This window comes from Jaculus jaculus, chromosome 2 (assembly GCF_020740685.1).
Source record: "Jaculus jaculus isolate mJacJac1 chromosome 2, mJacJac1.mat.Y.cur, whole genome shotgun sequence".
Classification (NCBI taxonomy): Eukaryota; Metazoa; Chordata; class Mammalia; order Rodentia; family Dipodidae; genus Jaculus; species Jaculus jaculus.
Window position 1 is genome coordinate 11,537,030 of NC_059103.1, and position 14,909 is coordinate 11,551,938.

The 14,909-nt window shown below is 46.7% G+C and overlaps 1 protein-coding gene across 1 annotated transcript; it reads right to left on the reverse strand.

The window, feature by feature from the left end:
- Nucleotides 1–687: 687 nt before the first annotated feature.
- Nucleotides 688–14,801, reverse strand: Alkbh4 (alkB homolog 4, lysine demethylase). Its single transcript, XM_045143963.1, has 3 exons — nt 14,659–14,801; nt 2,107–2,304; nt 688–1,506 (listed from the first exon to the last, which is right to left on the reverse strand). Exons 1-3 carry the CDS (start codon nt 14,785–14,787, stop codon nt 919–921), a joined length of 915 nt encoding a protein of 304 aa, XP_044999898.1. The 5' UTR covers nt 14,788–14,801; the 3' UTR covers nt 688–918.
- Between the last annotated feature and the right edge of the window lie 108 nt (nt 14,802–14,909).

Genomic DNA, 14,909 nt, shown 5'->3' on the forward strand with positions numbered 1-14,909 from the left:
AGCTTTTACATGGGTGCTGGGATCCAAACTCAATTACTCATGCCTGCATAGCCAAGCAGTTTACCACTGAGCCATCTTTGCAGCTAGATACCATCATTTTAACAAGTTAATCCTTTGGGTTGGGGAAATGGCTCAGCAGGCAAGCCTGCCGGCCTGGGTTCAGTTCCCCGGGACACACGTAAAGCCAGAGATGTGGCAAGAGGCCCTGGTGTGCCCGTTTCTCTCTCTTAAGTAAATAAATAAAAATATTTTAAAAAACAATAAAAGTTAATCCCAGCACCGGGGAGGCAGAGGTAGAAGGGTGTCCAGGAGTTCAAGGCCAGCCTGGGACACAAAGTGAGTTCCAGGTCAGCCTGGGCTAGAATGAGACACTACCTTGAGGGGAAAGAAAAAGAGGGCTGGAGAGATGGCTTAGTGGTTAAGGTGCTTGCCTGTGAAGGACCCAGGTTCCATTCCCCAGAACCCACATAAGCCAGATGCTCAAGGGGGCGCATGCATCTGGAGTTTGTTTGCAGTGGCTAGAGGCCCTGGTGCACCCATTCTTTCTCTCTTTTCCCCTCCCTCTCTGCCTCTTTCTCAAATAAATAATTTAAAAAAATGGTTTGGAAGTGTGGCTCAGTTGGCAGAGTGTTTACCTACCATGCAGGAAGCCCTGGGTTTAATCCCCAACATCAAACACAGCGGGTATGGTAACTCATATCTGTAATCCCAGCACTCAGGGGGGTAGAAGTTCAAGGTTATCCTGAGATACAGAGTGAGTTTAAGGCCAGCTTGGACTAAAGGAGACCCTGTCTCAAATAAACAAAAACCAATGAACTGGGGAGAGACCCCAGCATTGACTCCCACTTCTATCCCAGCCAGTGATTGCTGCTGGAGCCGGTGGCCCTGGGCCAGGCTCCTGTCCCCCAGGGAGGCAGCTCACACAGGTCTTCCTTGGAAGGACAATGCCATCTGCAGCAGTTCGCGCCCCAGTTCCTGCTGCTTCCCCCCTGGCTGGAACTCGGCCGACAGCTCCCTGAAGGTAGCGCACACCCGGCGGGCCTCGATGTGCCTGCGGTGGATGGCGTGTGCCCACTGGTGCCTTGCAGCCCCCGTGAGCACCAGGAGGGAGCAACGGGGTATGGCGATGGCGACCTCCACCTCCTGGCAGGGGACAGACTTGCTGGGGGCGGCGATGCTGTCTGAGAAGACATCAAGTCCGGTCGTGGGGGCTGAACGGAGCAGCAGGGTGCCGGGCACGTCACGGGACATGGACACCACGGTGGCGGACAAGAGGTTGAGACTCACCAGCCGCTCGCCCCACAGCCAAGTGTCATCCAGGTGGGGGTCTATGGCCGAGCCTCGCTCGGGGCTGTAGTCCAGATTACACTGTTCAACGGGCTGGAAGCCCTCCAGCCCAGGGTAGATGCCCATTCTCCGAACCACCTCTCGGCTGAAGCTGGGGAGGCCTTGGAAGCCGGCTATCTTCAGCTTTTGCTTCCGAAAGTTGACTTTGGGGCCATAGTCCTGAGGGGGTAGGGACAGAAAGCGGGGAAATAGCTGAGCTTGAGAAATGTCAGAGCCGTGGTGGCGCATGCCTTTAATCCCAGCACTCGGGAGGCCGAGGTAGGAGGACTACTGTGAGTTCGAGGCCACCCTGAGACTGCATAGTGAATTCCAGATCAGCCTGGGCTAGAGTGAGGCCCTACCTTGGAAAACAAAAATCAGACAGGACCTCAGGGTTTGGAGTTCAAGGACATTTCCTGAACTCTCAAAACCCTATTGCAGAAGGACACTGTGGTCCGAGTTGGCATGTCAGGAGTGCTGGTGTGAACACATGTGAGGAAAAAAAAGGGTGTGATGTGAGGGGGGTCCTGGCAGCCCCCGACAGCCATGGAGGACGTGGGGCTTCCTGTCTAGAAGTTTCGATCTCTCTAACAAAGAGACTTCCACAGAGAAGGCATGGAGACCCTGGGCTGCTGTGCTGTGGGAGCATCCCACATGCCTGGCCCACTGGAACCCCCCCACACCCACTGGTGACGTTGGCCATCCACTCTCCACCCAGGACTGCAGATAGCCCAGGGCCCCCAGCAAGGAGGCTTTCCCTGAGCCCTCAGGCCTTCAGACCTGTTTCCTCCGCCCAGACTGAGAGAGTTTCCAGGGATCCTGGTCCATGAGCCGCACCAACTCAGCCTCTTCCTGCGGGGTCAGGAAGTCCTCGATCAGCGTTACTCCCGGGAAGGGAAAGGCCCAGCCCTCGCAGTCGGAGCCTTCGGCCCCCACGGCCCAGCCTGTGTCCGGGCAGTAAAGGAACCGGTAGGCTTTCTGCAAAGAACAGAGAGATGGCATGAAGCCTGGGAGGGGCTTGCTTGGAATGGCCACATGGGACCCCCAGGTCCCCTGGGAGGCCTCCAAAGGCTCTTCTCTCCCCTGCAGCCACTTGGAAAGGCAGCTGGAGTCTGTAGGGCAGGGTAGGCAGAACCTAGCCCCAGACCCGCTGCCCCCTACAGCAAGCACAAATTCTCATCCTTCCTTCGTTTTTGAGAGAAAAGGCTCAGAAACGTTAAGGAACTTGCCTGAGGCTACACAGCCAGAAGCGGACATCACCCGTCCCCTCAGTCAGGGGTGAAAGAATAGGAGTTATAAGAAAGCACCTGGGGACTTCTGGTTAAGACGGCAGCATAGGAATGATGCCAAAGCAATCCTACAGGGGCTGGAGAGATGGCTTAGCGGTTAAGCACTTGCCTGTGAAGCCCAAGGACCCCGGTTCAAGGCTTGATTCCCCAGGACCCACGTTAGTCAGATGCACAAAGGGGCGCACACATCTTGAATTTGTTTGCAGTGGCTGGAAGCCCTGGCACGCCCATTCTCTCTCTGCCTCTTTCTCTTTCTCTCTCTCTCTCTCAAATAAATAAATAAATAAAAATGAACAAAAAAAATTAAAAAAAGAGGAACATATCTCAATATAACAAAGGCTACTTATGACAATCCTACAGCCAACATATTACTAAATGGGAAAAAACTGGAAGCTTTTCCACTAAAATCAGGAACAAGACAAGGGTGTCCACTGTCCCCACTTTTATTTAATATAGTACTGGAAGTCTTAGCCATACCAATAAGGCAAGAGACACACATAAAAGGGAAAGGAAGAGATCAAGTTATCATTATTTGCAGATGACATGATTCTATATATAAAGGACCCTAACGACTCTACCAGCAAACTGTTAGAGCTGATAAACACCTACAGCCATGTAGCAGGATACAAAATAAATACACAGAAATTCCTATATGCTAACAACAAACACACAAAGGTTGAAATCAGAGAATCACTCCCATTCACAATTGCATCAAAAAATAAATAAATAAATAAAGTACCTTGGAATAAACCTAACCAAGGAAGTAAAGGATCTCTACAATGAAAACTTTAAAACACTCAAGCGAGAAATTGCAGAAGACACTAGGAAATGGAAAAACATCCCTTGTTCCTGTATCGGAAGAATCAATATTGTGAAAATGGCAATCTTACCAAAAGCAATCTACACATTTAATACAATCCCCATCAAAATTCCAATGACATTCTTTACGGAAATAGAAAAAAATCCAAAAATTCATTTGGAATCACAAAACACCTCGAATATCTAAAATAATACTGAGCAACAAAAATAAGGCTGGTGGCATCACCATACCTGATTTTAACCTATATTACAGAGCCATAGTAACAAAAACAGCATGGTACTGGCACAAAAGCAGACATGTAGATCAATGTAACAGAATAGAGGACAAGGGTATCCACTGTACCCACTTTTATTTAATATAGTTTTGGAAGTCTTAGCCACAGCAATAAGGCAAGAGATGCACATAAAAGGGTTACAAGTTGGAAAGAAAGAGATCAAGTTATCATTATTTGCTGATGACATGATTCTATAATAAAGTACCCTAAAGATTCTACCAGCAAACTGTTAGAGCTGATAAGCACCTATAGCCATATAGCAGTATACAAAATAAACACACAGAAATCAGCACTCTTCCTATATGCTAACAACAAACACACAGAGGATGAAATCAGAGAATCACTCCCATTCACAATTGCATCAAAAAAAATAAAGTACCTTGGAATAAACCTAACCAAGGAAGTAAAGGATCTCTACAATGAAAACTTTAAAACACTCACATGAGAAATTGCAGAAGACACTAGGAAATAGAAAAACATCCCTTGTTCCTGGATCAGAAGAATCAATATTGTGAAAATGGCAATCTTACCAAAAGCAATCTACACATTTAATACAATCACCATCACAATTCCAAGTGCATTCTTCATGGAAATAGAAGAAACAATCCAAAAATTCATTTGGAATCACAAAAAATTTCGAATATCTAAAACAATACTGAGAAACAAAAATAAGGCTGGTGGTATCAGGCATACCTGATTTTAACCTATACTACAGTACTACAGTACCATAGTAACAAAAACAGCATGGTACTGGCATGAAAGTAGATATGTATGTAGATCAGTGGAACAGAATAGAGGACCCAGATGTAAGTCTAGGTAGCTATAGCCACCTGATATTAGACAAAAATGCCAAAAATACTCATTGGAGAAAAGACAGCCTCTTCAGCAAATGATGCTGGTAAAACTTGATATGTATCTGTAGAAGGATGAAGATAGATTCTTCTCTCTCTCCATGCACAAGAATTAAGTCCAGATTAAAGACCTTAACATCAGACCTGAAACTCTGAAACTGCTAGAGGAAAAAATAGGGGAAAACCCTTCAACATATTGATCTTGGCAAAAACTTTCTGAATATAACCCCAATTACTCAGGCAATAAAACCACAGATTAACCGCTGGGACCTCATGAAATTACAAAGATTTTGTATGGCAAAGGACACTGTGAATAAAGCAAAGAGGCAACCTACAGAATGGGAAATCTTTGTCAGCTATATATCTGATAGATATATCTAGGATATACAAAGAACTGAAAAAATTAAATAATAAGAAATCAAGCCAGGCGTGGTGGCGCACGCCTTTAATCTCAGCCCTTGGGAGGCAGAGGTAGGAGGATTGCCGTGAGTTCGAGGCCACCCTGAAACTACATAGTGAATTCCAGGTCAGCCTGGGCTAGAGCGAGACCCTACCTCGAAAAACCAAAAAAAAAAAAAAAAAAAGAAAAGAAAAAGCAAAGAAGAAATCAAACAAGCCAATTGAAAAATGTGCTATGGAACTAAATAGAGAGTCCTCAACAGAGGAAATATGGATGGCATATAAGCATCTAAAAAATGTTCTACATCCCTAGTCATCATGGAAATGCAGATTAAAACTACATTGAAATTCCATCTCACTCCTGTCAGATTGGCTACATTCATGAAAAAAAATGACCACAAATGCTGGCATGGATGTAGAAAAAGAGGAACCCTTCTATACTGTTGGTGGGAATGCAATCTGGTCCAGCCATTGTGGAAAGCAGTGTGGAGGTTCCTAAGACAGCTAAAAATTGATCTACCATATGACCCAGCTATAGTACTCCTAAGCATATATCCTAAGGACTCATCTCATTATCTTAGAGATACTTGCTCAACCACGTTTATTGCTACTTAATTCACAATAGCTGGGAAATGGAACCAGCCTAGATGTCCCTCAACTAATGAGTGGATAATAAAGATATGGCACATTTATACAATGGAGTTCTACTCAGTGGTAAAGAAAGCACCCAGGCTGGAGAGATAGCTTAGCGGTTGAGGTGCTTGCCTGAGAAACCCAAGGACCCATGTTCACCTTTCCAGATCCCATGTTAGCCAGTTGTACAAAAGGTGAAACAATTGCAAGGTCGCACATATCCACTAGGTGGCGCAAGGGTCTGGAGTTCGAATTCAGTGGCTGGGGCCTTGGTGCACCAATTCTATCTCTCTAAAAATAAAATTAAAAAAAAAGGAAAGAAAGCACCCATGTCTGCTCCCAGATCTGAAAAGTAGGCTATCCCTAAGGTTGGGATCCAGCTGGCCACAGGGTGGGCAGTGCCTGTCACCAGCCACGGGGGGGGGGGGGGGGGGGCAGGTCTTTTCCACTTCAGTTTCTACCTCCTCTAAGCAGTAGAACAGAGGCACAATGCTAGAATATCCCAGCAGAAAGGCCCAGCTAAGGGCTGAGGATGTGGCTCAACTGGTTGAATGCTTGCCTAGCATACATGAAGTTCTGGGTTCCATCCCCAGCACAACATAAATGGATATGGTGATGCATGTCTGTAATTTCGGCACTTGGGAGACAGGGAGGATGATTAGGAGTTCAAAGGCATACTTGGCTAGCAGAGTTAGAGGCCAGCCTGGGCTATGTGAGATTCTTGTCTCAAAATACAGAACGGCCTGGATATCCATGACCTCACAGTGCCTGGCACTGCCTACACAAGACCCTCATAATAGGAGGAAAAGCTAATGACATCAAAACTAAGGAGAGTGACTCTTGAAAGGATAAAAGTTGCCCTATTTCTGCTGCTCTGTTTTCTAGCTGCTTTGCTAACTTGCCTTTTTAAGCTTCTGTAATATGGCTTGCTTGCTACTGCACTGAATCACAGAACTGCCATTTTGCAACTGCCTCCATTTTGTAAAAAGTATACCATGAGGACCTGGCCCTTTGTATGCCCTACCCAATCAGAGGGACGCTCACGAGCCAACCTCGTGGGCCCCACCCAATCAGGGGAACCCACGGCTGAAAAGCCCCTATGACTCTGCATACCTATAGTTTTCAGCCTTTATAAGCTGACCAAACACGTGGCGAGGGGCTCTTCACCTTTCCTCCTGCGAGAGGAATCTGTGTTGAGCCCCGATGCATCGGAATCAATAAACCTCGTGCGGTTTGCATTGAGAGCGTCCTGCGTGAGTGTTCTTGGGGTCCCGTAGACAGCCCTGAGCGGGGACCCCTCCGGGGAACCCCACATTTGGCGAGCCAGGCAGGAGTCTCTACAGGACCCCAGACCTCATCTAGGACCCCTCAGAGGTAAGAGGCGCCTCCCGTCTTGTCTGTGTATGTCTGTACTTTTATATCTGTCCTCTGGAAAAATTCTCGATTTCAACCGGTTTCAGTATCTGGATGCCTTCCCTTTGGGTGCTCTGAGTTGGGGCTGACGGGCCTGAGAACCACCACCCAGCAATCTGGAGGACGCTCCTGATTGCCCCCAGGAGACAGGTTTTTCTGTCTCCTATCTGAAGAACTCGGATCGAGTTCGCCTCTGTCGGGAAGCATCATCTGGGTCCCGCTCGCCGCCATCTGCTTCAGTTTCGTTTTTACTCGAGCAGCGATCGGGCCGCCTTTGTCTCTTTGTTCTCGGTGTTCTCCAGATCCTTTTGTTCTCCTATCTCTTTTATTCCCCTTCCAACATGGGACAGACTATCTCAACCCCTTTGGACTTGACTTTAGCTCACTGGACTGACGTTAAGAGCTGAGCTCATAATTTATCTGTTGAAATAAAGAAAGGAAAATGGCAAACTCTATGTGAGGGAGAAGGGACTATGTTTAATGTTGGATGGCCCCGAGGAGGGACCTTTAACCCAGATCTTACCAGGGGATGATCCAACTCAGAGACCTCTGCCACCCCTACAATATTGGCCTTTCTCCTCCGCAGACCTTTATAATTGGAAGGCCAACCACCCTCCCTTCTCGGAGGACCCCTCAAAATTAACTGCACTCATGGAATCCCTAGTTTTCTCCCACCAGCCCACATGGTTGCCAGCAGTTACTCCAGACCCTCTTCACGACCGAGGAGAGGGAACGTATCCTGTTGGAAGCCAGAAAGAACGTCCCTGGTGACGACGGGCGCCCAACGTGGCGGCTCGAGGCACGGACCCCTGCTGGACGGAAAGCCCCCAGCACATGAGCTCTGGGGTCACCGCTTCTCCGCCCAAGAAGACGGCAAGACCTGGTAAGTTTTCCCTCTTCATTCCGTCCCATCAAGATGGGCCATTCATTGTCTAAAGAGGCTTCTTTCATAAAGGATTTAAAAGCCTCTCTCAGAGAGCGAGGAATACGGGTAAAGAAAAAGGATCTTATACAGTTTTTTATTTTTGTTGATAAGACATGTCCATGGTTTATGATTGATGGACCTAACATTCATCCCAAGAAATGACAAAGGGTTAGTAAAGAATTAAATCAAAAACTTACTACTGAAAAAAATGGCAAAGAGTCAACACCTCTGTCTCCTGTGTGAGATATGTGTCGACCCCAGAGCTCTGGTTTCCTGAATAAAGCCTCATGCTTTTGCAGCAAGTTGGGTCTCCTGTGTGTCTTTGGGTGCATGCTATCTCGAGACTTGAGTGAAGGTCTCCCTCTGGGGGTCTTTCAATTGAGGACTCGTCCAGGGATTTGCACATCCACCCAGGACTCCGGAGACCCCCTTGGAGGTAAACAATGTAAATGTCTGCAGCGCTGCTTGTCTGAGTGTTTGTTTGAGTGTTTGAGTGATTTCTGTAATTTCTGTTGCTCTGATCTGTTTTAATTTCGGTTTGGGCAGCTGTTGTTCAGGACCGTGAGGACCTGACAATGGTGGTTGGCAGGACCACAGGCTGCAATCCTGGGGGACGCCCCAGGATCTGAGGAGAGTCAGGGTGGCTGACAGTCTCCTATCTGGTAAAGGAAGATTGTGTATTTCTCCTTCAGGAGAAACCACAGAGGCATCTTCCATCTGAAACTGCATTTGGTTTTCTGTTCTGGACGCATCGGAGGTGTCACGGTTTTTGGTTTCTTTTTGTCAGTATCTATTTTGTGTTTGTTTGTGGACTCTTGTTTCTAATTATGGGACAGACTATGACGACCCCCCTGACTCTGACGGTATCTCATTTCTCTGAAGTTAGAAGTAAGTCTCATGACTTATCTGTAAAAATTTAAAAAAAAAGAGGTAAAAGACTTTCTGCTCCTTTGAGTGGCTGCCAGAGGGAGCATTTGATCTAACCATTATTTCTGCTGTTAAGAATATTGTTTTTCAGAAGGGACCCATTCTCACCCAGATCAACAGCCATACATCCTGGTCTGGGAGAGCCTAATGATGGATCCCCCGGCATGGGTCAAGCCCTGGATCCACCCCCGCCACGGTCAGGCTCCCAAGTCCTGGCAGTGGCCCAACAAGCCACGAGAAAACCAAGCCGAATGGCCACAGACCCCTCGGCTCAGCCCAAAATATATCCTGAAATAGAGGACCCTCCCGAGTGGCCCTCTGCCCCGATTCCATCTCCCCCACCTTAGCCGCCTGCTCTCCCCGCTCTAGCTTTGGCTGAGGGAGGAGGAGATGGGCCCACTGCAGGGACTAGAAACTGAAGGACCTGATTCCACTGTATGAGCCTTTGGTCCTCCCCCTGACCTAGCATGTCTCAGGCCCAAATGAGCAGCCTACCTAGCTCCCAAATGAGATTGATGTGGGATTCCCTCTCACCCGACCTGAATGGAATTACAACTCAGCAGAAGGTAGGGAGCAACTGACAGTCTACTGCCAGGCTCTGATGGCAGGTCTCAGGGGGGCTGCTCGCCACCCCGCGAATCTGGATAAGGTAACCTCCCTCTATTTTTTTAGAATGCTTGATGGAGGCTTCCCGGAGATATACTCCTTTTGACCCTACTTCTCCGGGTCAACGTCTGGAGGGTTTACAAGATCTAGCTTTGACAGACATAATTAAGAAAGCTGAAAAGGTTTATCATAAGAGTGAAAAAGAAAAAAAAAAAAAAAGAGCATCAGGATCAGGAAGAAACAGCCAGGGTACCTGGGCAACAAGCAAACAAGGAAAAAGAAACCCGAGGGCTTTAGGAAGCCCCTTGAGAAGGATCAATGTACGTATTGCAAGGAAAGAGGATGTTGGGTTCGTGAATGCCCCAAAAGGAAAGAAACTGGGAAGGAATTTTTCAATGTTGGGACATAGAGTGCTTGTTAAAAATGTCTTTTGAGTGGTACTTAGATCAGAATGTTAAAGTATGTAAATGAAGATGTGCGGATGTGAAAAAGAAAGAAATTTTCAGGCTGAAGTATGTTGGGATAGTTTGCTTGAGCTTTATCAAATTTAAGTCATGGGTAAAACATAAAATTGTTTTATGTTAATAAAAATTTCTGTGGTGCATGAAATCAATAGTTATCAAGTTTAAGCCAAAATCATTGGTTGTCAAATAATGTTTTTTTCTTTCAAAAAGATTTATCAAGGGTTATATTAATCTTTAGCTAGCTGTTTGGGCTCAGAAAAGACCAGATTCTACTCTGTTATATGTAAAGTAACTGTCTCAATTTTGGCATCTTAAGTCCAGTGCTTATAACAAAATTAACCCTTAAGACATATTCCCTACTTTAGAGCACAGCCTCATGCTCAAACAATGGTCCTCATATAAAAAAAAAAAAAAAAAAATCAAGCTCCATGGTTCTGTTTCCAATGTTCTCTGGGTAATTTGTACCCACACAGGTATCTGAACTAATCAAAGATGTTTTCACACAGGTGCTAAGACCTTATACTGTCTTACTTGTTTTCTAGGTTAAATAAGTTAAGTTTGTAAATCAACTGGTACTGTTTTCAAGACTGGTAACAGGTTCTGCCTATACTTATAAATGTTGGATATTTAAAATTGGAGATGTGCCTACTTTCTATACCTCAGATATATGGCTTATGCTACCACAGTACAACAAAAATTTTAAAGATAGGACAAAATGATTTTAGAAGCCCTGTGCCATTCTTTAGTTAAGTCTATTTCAGTAATTAAATGTGCTCTATATGTATGTACATCCAAGCTGGTGTAACTTCCTTTCTAAGTGTGTTAATCACCTATGTAGAAGCCAAAGCCAATTGGAATCATCGGAGTAAAAAGTGTCAATATTTTGGCCTATGCTCCCATGTCATGAGGCCACTGGAGATGATGGGACACTTCTACACTGGCCCCCTGGTAAGTCACCTGTCTTCCTGAGCAGGGAGGATATGGAGACCCAAACAAAAGTGGTGTACAGTGTAAAACAGGAGAGTCACAATTGAGAAGCAATCAGTCCTCCTGACTTCCCAAAGAAGGGAAAACTACTTGGCCAGCATGGCCCTGACTCATCCTAACAGGCAAAAGACACCAGTAAGCTATGGGGCTACTCCTGTGTCCCTAAAGTCTCTTTGGAGAGCCATTAATGACCTCCAAAATTAATCCTTAATTAACTTTTGGCTATCTACAAGGTCTTAAACACTCAGAGAGAAATGTATAACCAAAGATTAAAAAAAATAGCTCTTTATTATTAAGATTAAATGTTATGTATATGTTTCTGATAACTCTGCTAGCATCTCATCTGTTTTACAAGCCATGTTAAATACTACTGTGCCATTTAATGAACAGTTCTGAAAGAAGATCTCAGCCAGCTCATCCTCAGATGGTCCTGAGATGATCTAAGCCTGTCTACCTGGATTCCCTCGACCTACAAAAAGACCAGTTTGCTGTGTGTTCACTTCTCAGTAACTCCTTTTATTCTTTCCAAAGTTATCTTTCAAGACTATCTTCCTACACTCTGGGGTACATTAAAATAGTTCCCCTCTCTAGGAGAGATTCTCTAACTGCAACAAGTCTCCACTTCGTGTCCCGTTCAGCAGGAAGTAGTAAATGATCTGATGTCTTCGACCCAGTCCCCTAAAGCAGTTAGAGTGTCTTCTCATGAGAGGGAGAAATAAAAGGGAAATAGACTGTCTATACCATACGTTCCTGTTGTCATAGATAAAGTTTACTTAAAATAAGTTTATTTAAAGTTCCTCAAATAAAATTATAGAGCTTGATTAAAATGCCATACAGATTAAAAGAAGGCATTGCCATTAAACCAAATAGAGAGCCTTTAACTGCCCTCACCCTGACTGTGCTCCTGGGACTTGGTGTTATGGGAGCAAGAACAGGCATTGCCTCGCTGGTAACCTCCCAACAGCATTTTTCACAACTCAGTGCCTTAGTGGACAGAGATCTTAACCTCATACATGAGGGGATACAAGATCTCAAAGATTCTTTGGCCTCGCTCTCTGAGGTTGTACTTCAAAACCGGAGAGGGCTAGATTTGGTATTCTTAAAGGAAGGGGGACTCTGTGTAGCCCTCAAAGAAAAATGTTGTTTTACTTAGATAAGACTGGGCTAATACAAAATAGCCTTGATAAAGTTAAAAAAAAAAAAATCTAGAAGAAAAATTGGTTTTCCACATCTCCCTGGCTAACTACTTTGCTTCCCAGTCTTTTATGCCCTTTTGTTGGATTCCTTTTGCTTATCTCCTTTGGCCCCTGGGACTTCAGATGACTAACCAGTTTCATTAAGAGTCAGGTAGATTCTGCAATCAAGCTGGTTACTACCATCGCCTCGCACAGAAGAAACATCTGCCGCTGACCTGCCAAAAGAACAAGACAACCCCCATCTCGACCCTTAATAATGGGGTTGGGTGTTGCAGGAGCAGGCACCAGCATAGCTTCCCTTGTCACCTCCAACCACTCAGCTTAGCAATAGACAAGGATCTACAAGAGTTACAGTCAGGAGTGCAGAACCTAAAGGACTCGGTTTCTTCACTTTCAGAGGTTGTGTTACAGAATAGAAGAGGCCTAGATTTATTATTTTTACAACAGGGGGGACTCTGTGCAGCTCTAAAAGAAGAGTGCTGCTTCTATGCAGACAAGTCTGGATTAGTAGAAAACAGCTTGCAGAAAGTACGAGGAAGCCTAGAACAACGCAAACGGGAGAGACAACAGAACCAGTCTTGGTATGAATCTTGGTTCACCAGGTCCCCCTGGATGACTACTTTGATCTCCACCTTGCTAGGGCCACTTATCATCTTAATTCTCCTCTTCACCTTTGGTCCATGAATAATAAATAGATTAGTTACCTTTATTAGAGAAAGGATCAGCACTGTCCAAGTCATGATACTTAAACAACAGTACCAGTCTCTTGCAGAAACTGAAATTCCATGATTGGAATTATGACAAAGAAAAGGATAAAAGTTGCCCTATTTCTGCTGCTCTGTTTTCTAGCTGCTTTGCTAACTTGCCTTTTTAAGCTTCTGTAATATGGCTTGCTTGCTACTGCACTGAATCACAGAACTGCCATTTTGCAACTGCCTCCATTTTGTAAAAAGTATACCATGAGGACCTGGCCCTTTGTATGCCCTACCCAATCAGAGGGACGCTCACGAGCCAACCTCGTGGGCCCCACCCAATCAGGGGAACCCACGGCTGAAAAGCCCCTATGACTCTGCATACCTATAGTTTTCAGCCTTTATAAGCTGACCAAACACGTGGCGAGGGGCTCTTCACCTTTCCTCCTGCGAGAGGAATCTGTGTTGAGCCCCGATGCATCGGAATCAATAAACCTCGTGCGGTTTGCATTGAGAGCGTCCTGCGTGAGTGTTCTTGGGGTCCCGTAGACAGCCCTGAGCGGGGACCCCTCCGGGGAACCCCACACTCTTAATCCCAGCACTCAGTAGGCAGATGCAGGAGGATTACTGTGAGTTTGAGGCCAGCCTGATAGTGTGTGTGTGTGTGTGTGTGTGTAATTTCAGCCTGGGCTAGAGTGAGACTCTCAGTTGAAAAACATTAAAAAAAAAAACAACCAAAGCCAAGCATGGTGACGCATGCCTGTAATCCCAGATCTGCGAGGGACGGGGCCAAGATGACCTGCCTTGGCAGTTCTCCCCACAGGTAAGGGCTGGAAGACAGCTGTTGATGGTGGTGCACACCTTTAATCCCAGCCCTCGGGAGGCAGAGGCAGGATCGCCATGAGTTCAAGACCACCCTTAGACTACATAGTGAATTCCAGGTCAGCCTGAGCTGGAGTAAGAGCCTCCCTCGAAAAAACAACAACAACAAAAGCTCGCTGGTCAGTCTGTCTGTGAGGTATTCCATGCTGTTGAGGGGTGAGGCTCCCCACTGACTTCATAGTCTCTACACCTTCATATGAGTCCCTCCCATAATCCTAAAATTTGGCCTTGTAATCTCCCCCCCGCCCCCGCCCGCCTTTTATCCTTTTGATTTTTGAAGGTAGGTCTCCCTCTAGCCCAGACCTGGAACTCACTCTGTAGTCCCAGCCTGGTCTCTTTTTAACTCACAGCGATCCTCCTGCCTCTGCCTCCAGAGTGCTGGGAGTAAAGGCGAGCGCCACCACACCTGGCTGGTATTACCTTTAAAAAGCTTCAGGACAGGCAGATCTCTGAAGCTTCAACTCTCACCTGAAGCGCCCACCCCCTGGCCAGTGCAAGGGCTCGGAGGCTTTCTTCATTCCTTGATCGTCATTAGTTGCTTCCTTGCCCCTTTCGATGGAAGTCCACCGGGCACGGATGTATTCCTCCTACCCTTTCCGTGGGCTGTCCTCTCCCCTGGTGCCCCAGATCTGAGGAGCTAAGTCGATGTTTGGAGACACGTCCACTCCAAAGTCCCAGAGGTGGGGCGACGCAGCGGCCTCCCCACCCCCAAGACCACTACTCAAAGCCCTGTTCTCTTCGCCTCGCAATGCCCTGCCGATGCTTTTACCGCGGCTCACCTGGGCCTCAGTTTCCCCATACGAACAACTTCCTTTTTTTTTTTGTCTTTCAAGGTAGGGTAGCCCAGGCTAACCTGGAATTCACTCTGTAGTCTCAGGGTGGCCTCAAACTCACGACGATCCTTCTACCTCTGCCTCCCCAAGGCTGGGATGAAAGGCATGCGCCACAACGAACGGCTTTCTTCCAGACCTTACCTGTGGGGAGAGCTGCCAAGGCGGGTCACCCTGGCGCTGTCCCTCGCAGATCAGACAGGTCCGGATGCCTTTGCAGCCACACTGCTGGAAAACATCGGGAACCTCCACCGCTGTAGCTGGGGCGGCCATAGGACCGTGCGGGCAGCCAGTGCGCAGGCGCGGCGCGGGGACCCCTGGGAGTTGTAGTCCAGCGGCGCCCGAGGCCTCGTCGCTGCTTCCTTCCGGTGGCCGGGTCCTCCCGGAGGGTTTGC

What these genes read in the sequence shown, in the direction of transcription:
- Alkbh4 (XM_045143963.1), bottom strand. Translation starts at nt 14,787, where the DNA reads ATGGCCGCCCCAGCTACAGCGGTGGAGGTTCCCGATGTTTTCCAGCAG. An exon ending in CTTGGCAGCTCTCCCCACAG is followed by an intron (nt 2,305 to 14,658) that starts GTAAGGTCTGGA and finishes TGTTCTTTGCAG; the next exon opens with AAAGCCTACCGGTTCCTTTA. An exon ending in AGTCTGGGCGGAGGAAACAG is followed by an intron (nt 1,507 to 2,106) that starts GTCTGAAGGCCT and finishes CTACCCCCTCAG; the next exon opens with GACTATGGCCCCAAAGTCAA.